Source organism: Camelina sativa, chromosome 15 (genome assembly GCF_000633955.1).
Source record: "Camelina sativa cultivar DH55 chromosome 15, Cs, whole genome shotgun sequence".
Taxonomy (NCBI): domain Eukaryota; kingdom Viridiplantae; phylum Streptophyta; class Magnoliopsida; order Brassicales; family Brassicaceae; genus Camelina; species Camelina sativa.
In genome coordinates this window covers 17,286,851-17,296,744 of record NC_025699.1, presented here as the reverse complement: position 1 = coordinate 17,296,744, position 9,894 = coordinate 17,286,851, and the positions used below count along the sequence as shown (strand labels likewise).

Sequence of the window (9,894 nt, the reverse complement as noted above, 5' to 3'; positions counted from 1 at the left end):
TTTTAATGACCATTTTACCCTTAAATGAAAATTATTTTATTCAATGAAAAGAAAAACAAAATTTTCCCGCCAAAAAATTTCCGACATATTGTCCCACCAAAAATTTTTCGAAAAAATTTTCCCGCCAAAAATTTTTTTGTCAAAAAAATTTCGACAAAAAAATTTTCCCGCCAAAAAAAATTTACAAGGTTTTTAAAAGGTTTTTAAAAGGTTTTATAAGGTTTCTACCTTATAAAAGCCTTATAAACACCTTGTAAAGGCTTTTACAAGATTTTTTAAAGAGTTTAAAAGGTTTTTTAAACAACTTGTAAATGCTTTTACAAGATTTTTAAAAGGTTTTAAAAGGTTTTTAAAAGGTTTTCAAATGGTTTTTAAAAAGATTTTTAAACACCTTGTAAACGCTTTTACAATGTTTTTAAAAACCTTGTAAAAGTTTTTATAAGATTTTTAAAAGCATTTACAAGCTTTTTAAAAGTATTTACAAGGTTTTTAAAAGTGTTTAAAAGGTTTTTAAACACATTTTAAACGCTTTTAAAATATATAAATTTCAATATTTTTGGCGGAAATTTTTTTTGATTTTAGCGGGAAAAAATAATTTTTTCGGGAAAAATTTTCGATTTTGGCGGGAAATTTTTTTGGCGGGAAAATATTTTCAATTTTGATGACTGTACATTCTTGCTGTCACTCAAAAAGGGTAATTTGGTCATTTTGTATATAAAGAAAGGAAGTTTTAAAAATGGTCAACATGAAGGGGTATTTTTAAAAAGGGGCATTTTTGAGAATGCCCCTATTATTTTTAAGAAATCAATATAAAATATTGATTTGTTAAAATCAATATAAGTAAAATATTCTAAAAAGGCTATAAAAACATATAAAGTTAATAAAAATAAAGAACATCTAACTTCTTAAACATATAACTTATTAACAAAATCATAAAAATAATAAGTATTATTACCATAATAATTTAAAAAACAAGCTTTCAATAGTTATTATTATTAATTATAAAAAGAAATTTATTACCCCTGAATTATCTCCAACTCATTAAAGGAAATTTAATTCCTAATAAATATAGATTTACTAGGTACTAACCCGCACTATGTACGGGATAAATCAGTTTAAATAAAATATTATAGTAAAATTATTATTTAAGATTTTAGATTCTTTGTGTAAACAAAATATGTAAGTAAAGTTTATTTTTCGTTTATTCAAATTTGCGTTTACTTTTTGTAAAATAAGTTTCATCCGTGAAATATTTGAACTTGGAAAAGAATTTAAGTTGGTGTAGAAAATTTTGATATATTTTTGTGTTTCTAAGAAGCAAATTCACATATTTTATGTTTCGCATTATTATCTACATCACTATATCATTAAATAGATAAAAAAAAAATTTTAGACTAATCGGTTTGCTTTAAACTAATCCTAAGTTTAAAAAATGCAATGAGAAAAATGTATAAAAGTGGTAAATAAATGAATAATTTTTTTTTATTGTTTGTGAAATGTAATTTACTTCTAATAATTAAATATGTTATAAAATTGATAATTAAATACATTTTTAGATTTTAATTGATGATTAAATCTTTGATTTTTTAAAAACTAATAGAAAAGAACATTTCCGGGAAGTGACGTTTCTTACGGACTGTTCCGACTTGGTGAAGATGGTGTCTTCTCCTCAGGAATGGCCGGCCTTTGCACCGTATCTAGACGACATAAAGATGGACAGGGAGGAGTTTTCTTCTTTTTCTTTGATTTATGTTTCCCGTAATGCTAATGTTAGGGCGGACTCTTTAGCATGCCAAGCGCGTGCAAGTTCACACCATATTTTATTTGTAAACGATTTTCCACCAAATTGGCTCGTTTGAGCTAATTTTCTTGTTGACAAAAAAAAAAATAATAGAAAAGAACATTGCATTATATTTGCCAATAACATATTTATGTTAATGATAATGAGATTTAAGAGTATTTATTAAAAAAAGACACAAGAGCTATGTGAGCGTGACACATCAGCTTTTTGTGAAAGTACTTCTCTATTAATATATAGGAGATATGTTATGAAATTGATAATTAAATACATTTCTGGATTTTAATTGTTGATTAAATCTTTGATTTTTTAAGACTAATAGAAAAGAACATTAACTTATATTTGTCAATGATATATTTATGTAAATGATAATGAGATGTTAGAGTATTTATTAAAAACGACACAAGAGCTATGTGAGCGCGACACATCAGCTTTTTGTGAGAGTGCTTCTCTATTAATATATAAGGGATATTTGCCAATAACATATTTATGTTAATGATAATGAGATGTAAGAGTATTTTTTTAAAAAAGATACAAGAGCTATGTGAGCGCGACACATCAGCTTTTTTGTGAAAGTGTTTCTCTATTAATATATAGGAGATATATATATTCATAAATAAATATAAAAATGATAACAAATTAGGGGATCTAATGATGTGTGATTATTTATAAATATCTAATTATGTAAATTAACTAATCTCAACATTTAGTGTGATTGTTCATTAAAAAATGGAAATATTGATAACCAAATAGGAATATACGTTTTAATTGTACATTAATCAATATGCTATTAAAAAGGAATGAAACAATAACCATTATCATTATAAATAAATTTAGTACCAAAAAAATCATAATATATTTAAAATGAGTGATTATTAGATTATGAAAAATTGTTATAGTTACTTGATTGACCATAAATATAAAAATTTGATTTTTAAAGCACACAAAAGATATATATTTCCATAAATTGTAAAATTTTATAAATATTTCCTTTACCACGTTCACATAATTCACGGGTGAAATGTATTCTTACACGAATACATTGATTTTGAAATTTCATTAATTTTTCATAATGATTTTTGTTTTGGTAATAATCCGTTATTTATAGAAAATATTAACAAACCGACTAACTCAAAATATTTAAATAGCCTAATCACAAATATTAAATCAATAAATTATATTATCTTAAAAAAATTAGTTTAGAATCTGATCGTTACTAACATATAATAAAATTAATTAATTAAACTACCGAGTAATTTAGTATATGTTGTTATGGTTACATAAGAAACATGCAAAATTATTATGATAACAATTTGAAACATAAAATATATGAATTTGATTTTTACACAACACATGTTTGAATAAAAAAATAAAAAAATTTAGTTACATATTATTTTTGACACAAACAAATATTGGTTCTACAATAATAATTTTATTTATAATAATTTTCTTTAAATCGACTTATCCCCCTACCTAGTTCAACGATTAAACCAAATGTCACAAAGTGTCTACAAATCTAAGTTCTATCAATCAACTACAACAAGTGACTTATATTCATCTTTAGATATAGCAGCCTCCATGATCGATATGGGATCATCAATTACCTCTCCATCATGTTCCAAAAACACTTTTATCATATTCTGGGAAAAGCCACTTACCAAAGCCACTCCTTTCTTGTTTCCGAGAACAGGGGTTGACCTTGAATCCCTCAGATTCCAAAACACAATCTCCGGCACAGCATCTCCGTAGCCTTTCTCTATGTACTTGCTCACAATCACCTCATAATCTGTTTCCCATCCATTACTCGGAATCAGACGCGAACTTTTCCATCTATAGTATAGCGAAGTCGACGCATGATCAAACTCCATATCACTGAACACAAACAGCCTCTTGATCATCTCTTCCGGCTTCAGCTTCCCTTTCACAGCCACTTCAAGAATCAAATCAAACACTTTCTGAAAATCAGTGTTCATATCCCATTGCATATTCCTCACAAACTCTGTTTTTGATCTCAAATCGTCTCCTGTCACCAGATGCAGTTCAGGGTTTTTGCTGAACGTTATGAGCTTTCCTCTCCATGGCTCTTCTGATAGCTCAGAGATGAGCAAACCAAGCGCGACTGAAACCTCAATTGGATCACCTTCCATAGACCCCGAAACGTCACAAATAGCCATGCAGTTCGACAAAGAACCTTTCGTTTTAAGATCATCAACCATTCGTTTCCATTGCAGCTCAGCGACTTGTCCACCGTCTCCGCCGTCTAATTCTCTTATTATCTCGTGAGGTAACACTGCACCGGCGGCTACCTTGGTTTTCCCCGTTCTCGCATCGTTAAGATATTGCTGAAACCTCTCCGCATCGTGTTTCAAGAAAATCTCCTTGTATGACTTCATCGCCACTGATGCAACACGGCCGTAAGGGAGAGATCCCCAGTCTCCCGCTGCCATGTATACTTCAGGGAGTTGCAGAGTCTTCCGGAGAGGAAGAAGAACTTGTTTCCTTAGCCGATCACGAACTCTGTACGCATAGTGAGCTTCTTCCACGCCTTCGTATTCCGGGAATAATTCTCGGGGAAACACCTTCCTAGCAATGCTCTCGCACACAAGAGTTGCTTTGTCGAACGAAGAATCAAGCGATGGACACCACTTAGCCGCTAGAGAGATTTTGTTTGGTTGGCCTGATGTCAGAAAATCAACGTCTCTCCTTAGTTGATTTGCGAATAGATCAGAGACACGTTCGTGGAGAAACCTATAGTCTGAATCGTTAGTATATCTTGTAAAGGCCTTCTTCCCCATTGAACCCTTCTTTTGCTTGCGCGCCAAGCTTGCTCTGGCTTTCTCCTCTAGGTTCTTCTTTTCTGCGTACGCTACCCTATCCTTCCTCGTGGATACGGGCCTTATTTGAAGGACATGGCTAGCTATTCCGCGACCCCTTCCATAACATCGACCCCTTCCACGACCACGCCCACGCCCACGACGGAAACGACCTCTCGAGGACTGGAGAGAGAATCGAGCTCTTCTACTTCGAGATACTCGGCCTTTCCTCCGGAGCCATTCCGACTTCTGGATACTACGAATGTCAGATCCTTGTAGAATCCGGTAAAGAATCTCAGGAAAATCTTTAAAGTAACCAAATGTGGAGATAGACTCTAGGTTACAAGCTAGGGTTTTGGGATGGCGACCATGGAGCCACAACGCGGCCGTGTAAAACCCTTCCTTGTCAGTTTTTCCAGTGCCACGGACTCCACGAAGGTTACAGATAAGCTTGAGAGTGGTTAAGGAGTCGTGGTTCCAAGCCTCTTGTAGCCGCTGCTCTAGAGATTCCTTGGGCGTGGAAGGAACAACATGGAAGAAGAAGTCGAGGCAGGGGTTGCCTGAGGAGAGGTACGTGGCGGATCTATTCTCGGTGTAACCCATCTGCGGTGAAGATTCTGTTGGAACTACTTTAGTTGAGACCATTGGTGGGCTGGGACGAGTTGGGAGATTTTTGAGGAGAGCGGCGAGGTACGTGATTTTTCCCATAGGATGTGAAGTGTTGACGTTTGAGACCTTTGCGTCCATAACTGGGTCGCTGGGACCAGAAGCTGTGATGGGCCTTGTGTCTCCGATCTCGGGTGGACCAACCAACGAAGAAGCCATGGTAATTTAGAATTGATTATAGAGAAGAAACTTTTTTGAAAAAAGCACAAGAGACGGTCGAAAAAGAGATGATCGAAGATATAGAACACAAATCGATCGAGAGAAGGAGACTCAATCGATCTGAGAATCGAAATTGAGAATTTATGAGCGATATTAATTCGAGGCTGAACCTAATATTTATACAAGTATGCACCGACTAACCTTTAGCTAGGACTTCAGCCTTCTGAGGTTGTTTTGATCTTTATGCAAAAAAAAACTTATTCAGTAGCTTGGAGTTCAAGTTTAAAAAGACTTAATAGTCAAGTTTGATTGGCCAAAGATCCGTCTTATCCTTCGAGGGAATCGACGATCATAAAAGTCTCATCGTATCATTAATAAAACTAGGATAGTACCGGCGCTACGCCGCGGGAAAGATTTTTATGATTTTTGTTTGTTTTTATTTGTGTAATTTTAATTATTGTGTGTGGTTATTTTTTCTTTCTTTTTCTATTATGTGTTGTTTTGTATGTTTGTGTTGGATTAAAGATTTATTATATCTTTAGCATCTTATTTGTGAATTGTTTTGTGGATGATTCAATTGTGTGGTTTTGATTCGTTGTATTTTGTTTTTTTTTTTTTTATTGATGTAGATTTTTTTAATGTCAATTAAGGTATAATTATGTACTTGGTTTGGAAGTGCTTTTTGTTTTTTTTTTCAAACAGTGACTGTTGTTTGTGGAACAAGGAACAAGCTTCCCATTAAGGATAATAAGGAACCGATACAAACTTGGCAGTTCGAGCACATGCAAGGAGCGTATATTTCTTTGCTTTTGTCTCTTGTATCTTGCTCTCCAAGAGCTGCAATAAAAAAGGGACAACAACAAACATTTTTACAGAACTCAGTTTTTTAAGAATTAAACTTCGTCATAAGCAATTTCAGCTATGGAGAAGGAGGCATTCTGAAAATGAATATAAGAATCTGAATCATCTTCTACATAATGTCCATACAGATACATTAGTTTCTTAGTCACTCTAAAAAAGTGGAGAGAGATACTTATCATATGAAATTTAGACGGAGGCATCATAAGTCAACTATTGTCCCTATCTCTAAGCCATTCTAACGTAATGGTGGTATGAAGAAAATCATGTATATATGATTCTTTGTTTTGTTGACTAATGCATTGACGATAAATTCATTTAGTTATAGCCCTAAAGAATCCTACAGTTTACAGTTAGTATAAATATATGGATAAAAATGGTGATAACTAACCCTTGTCGACAACACCTTTCTGTTGACTCTCATTTACCAAGTATAGTTTCCAGACAGCATCATTGGGAAATCAGACTGACTTGCATTAACCAAGTAAATAAGTAAAGAAGACTCACCAGAATTAAGATAGAGGATGATCCTTATACTTTACAGCATGAGTGATTGAGAGATCGATAATTCCAAGGGAAACAGAGAGATCTGTTCAGACGAATTCGAAGAAGAAAAAAAAGAGAGACACTCCAACACCTCAAAATCAAATCTTGAAACTTTTCAGACAAAACATCAAGAAACTGAAATATTGGGGTCTGATCAGAACTTACTTACAGAGTTGTTGTGTTGTGTTATGCCTCGTCTTCTCCGTTCAAATCCTTTAAAGGGTTTTTGTCTCCATCTCTGTTTCTCTCTCTCTATCTAGAAGTTATCTCTGTGTCTCGTACAGCACGCGGAAACCAACTATGTTGTCCTCCGCTCCACGAACACGAACATATCTCTTTATTTTCACCATTTTTATATTCAGATATAATACTAATACTTATGGAAACTGTTTTATTACTCTGACTACAAATTATAGAATAAAGACACATTAATAGCAAAAGGAAGAACAAACCTTGTTGTCTTGGTTGCAGTCAAGCTTAAGAAACACCATATCCTGGTACTTCTCAGATAGCTCTTTGTATTTGGGAGCAATCACTTTGCAAGGCCACACCTGCAGAGAGCCCAATGAGTTTGAAAAAAAAAATGAGAAACTTAGATTACTCAGCCTGACCTTGCTGCATCAATGACTGCAAGCAAGTCTTCATATTTTGCCCCTATCACTTTACCTCAAACTTTTTGCCGTCTTGGTAAGTTTGTGTAGAAGGTGTTAACTCAACGATGTGATCACTAACACTAAGTATCCACTCCATCTCTCTTCTCCACATCTCTTTCTTTTCCCTCGGAAGCGGCTCTAATCTCCATAGTTGCCCAAAAATAAGATAGTCTTATTGTAGCTACAAAATAAGAAACATGTAATTCAACACTTTTGAGTTCAAACAAATAAACACAAGATAGTCTTTTTTTTTTCTAACTTACCACATAGATTAGTGAATAGCGTTGGAGATGGCTAAAGCCGTACACACGCCTTTGCTAGAACCTGACATATCTTCACCAAGCAACAACTTTACAAATCTCTCCTTCATTATATCCACATCTAATTTCAAAATCAGATCAACAAATTAAGAATTTTCTCAACTCAAATTCTGAATGGGGCTGGAAAATTGGTTAAAAATAGTAAATCTAACCTATGCTAAAAAAAACTGTTGGGAGTGAGACTAATAAACTTGGTGAATAACATAACGATCCAACCTCTGCTCGAGAACTATCTATTTATAACGATCGATCTGAATACAATCGAATCAATGAAATCTCACATAAATGGGGGGAATCAACAAACCTGACGAAGGAGATCGAATTGAGACAAAATAACCTCCGCAGCCTCTCTATCGAAAGAGCCGAGGATAGAAACAACGAATAACACCAGACGGAATAGCAATTAACAAAGTCGAGATCTTTATTAACACATTGAACGAATCATCAGCTTCTCTTCTCCTTCTCCGATTCGCGAATACACTTCTCTTCTCCTTCTTGTTCGATCTTCATCTTCATTTAGCAATTGATTAAACGTAGTGTTACAAATCGTTTTTGATTTCTTTTGTCCACATAAGGAAGAGAAAAACTGAGCTGTATTATTTGTTATAATTTGATAGGTTGTTGATTTTTATTGAGGTGTCTGCTTCAATACAGAAACTGAGGTGTCAAGCTCTGGAAAGAAACATTGTGTTTTTATTGTATTGATAATTATTTTTGTTCTCTTTAAAATGTTTTACAAGGAGAATAATGTTTATTTGATATCTTATATATATCTTAAGAATAAAAAATATATAAATATTAAGATGCATTGTATAGATTACTAGGATCTCACCGCGGTACACCGCGGGACTATTTTTGCATCTAATAATATTTTAGTATTTTTATGATATATTATTGAAATTATATAAATTTAATTTATAGTGTTTTTAGAACAAAGTAAGGAGTGAGATGAATATAGAATTGATGGTACATCTAAATAATTTTATTGTGTGAAATTTGATTATTATAATATAGTAGTTGTAATTGTTATGCATTATTTAACATTTATAAATGACTTTTAATCTAAATAAAAAAAGTTTAATATAATCCTCAGTTTCGCATATGAATGTGATGTGACATGTTAGAATTGGCATAATACATTTCGTTTAACTCGTTTTATTTAAGACTAAAATATTGTACGTATGTAGACAATCCATAAAATAAGACTATATAATCATATTTTTGTAATTTCAAATCCGCTCTATCACTTGACCCGCGAGCATTTAAATTTTATTTAGGAATTATAAAAATATTTTAAATATTTTTTAAACAAAATTTTAATTATGTGATAGTAATTTCTTTTAGATTTATTTTTAGTATATTTTTTTGGAAATTAATTTAAAGTATGATTTAATCTAATTTTGATAGACAATGTAGAGTGCCAATTTAGGGTTTTCAAGAAGGATATATATATATATATATATATATATATATATTTTTTTTAAGTGTTATATTTGTTTATAAGAAAATATTTTAGATTACTTTCAAAAATTTTAAAGAAAAATATTTTGTGTGTTTTTAGTAGACAATCCGTAGTAAACTATAGAATCATATTAATGAAAAATTCTAATCCAAGCTCTATGAACATCGAAAAGCCAATCTCAAAGTTATCAATCTTCAACGTATGGTTTACAATCTAACTGTAAGTTTCATTTTTGTATTATAATAAGAAAAACACTACTTATCTTCACCAATCATCCTTTTCTCTCTTTTTTAATGTCTGGAAATTTGTTTCATATCTTTTTGAAATTCATCAAATTATGATACAATCCTTTCAAGGAGAATATATACTATTCACGGATCAGGTACAAACATCCAGGAATCGGATTACAACTATAGTTTGTCATCATCATGCCTTAGCCTCAACATGTGTGATTTCTAGATTAAATTTCTTGCAATTGAACCGGTGATAGATTCGTAAAAACTTGTTTAGTTGTAGATAGAATAGTTTAGATGCAAATTACGGTAATTGATAAGAGTATATATTTATCTCCAAGATAATGATGTATTGTTGCCTCTTGTAGTCTTGTTCCGAAGGTATA

General features: G+C 32.3%; 2 protein-coding genes across 7 annotated transcripts; both read right to left on the bottom strand.

Annotated features, from left to right (window-relative positions):
* LOC104748548 lies at nt 3,325-5,436 on the bottom strand. The gene has a single exon (XM_010470168.2). The coding sequence runs from the start codon at nt 5,434-5,436 to the stop codon at nt 3,325-3,327; it is 2,112 nt and encodes a 703-aa protein (XP_010468470.2).
* Nucleotides 6,101-7,771, bottom strand: LOC104747042 (thioredoxin F-type, chloroplastic-like). 6 transcript variants are annotated; one of them, XR_761084.1, is made up of 6 exons: nt 7,757-7,771; nt 7,507-7,674; nt 7,293-7,391; nt 7,006-7,175; nt 6,802-6,931; nt 6,101-6,273 (listed from the first exon to the last, which is right to left on the bottom strand). XR_761084.1 is itself a non-coding variant. In XM_010468610.1 (4 exons), the coding sequence occupies exons 2-4, from the start codon at nt 7,603-7,605 to the stop codon at nt 7,104-7,106; spliced, it is 270 nt and encodes an 89-aa protein (XP_010466912.1). In that variant the 5' UTR covers nt 7,606-7,674; nt 7,757-7,771; the 3' UTR covers nt 6,784-7,103. The 6 variants fall into 6 exon arrangements, 1 of the variants encoding a protein (XP_010466912.1); XR_761082.1 differs by having other exon boundaries at nt 6,802-6,883; XR_761083.1 differs by having other exon boundaries at nt 7,010-7,175.

Bases quoted from the DNA above. Each gene is read 5' to 3' on its own strand.
- LOC104747042 (XM_010468610.1), bottom strand. From the start codon at position 7,605: ATGTGGAGAAGAGAGATGGAGTGGATACTTAGTGTTAGTGATCACATC. The intron at 7,392-7,506 runs GTAAAGTGATAG...GGCTCTCTGCAG, and splicing joins AAGACGGCAAAAAGTTTGAG to GTGTGGCCTTGCAAAGTGAT. The intron at 7,176-7,292 runs GTTTGTTCTTCC...GTGAAAATAAAG, and splicing joins ACTGCAACCAAGACAACAAG to AGATATGTTCGTGTTCGTGG.
- LOC104748548 (XM_010470168.2), bottom strand. From the start codon at position 5,436: ATGGCTTCTTCGTTGGTTGGTCCACCCGAGATCGGAGACACAAGGCCC.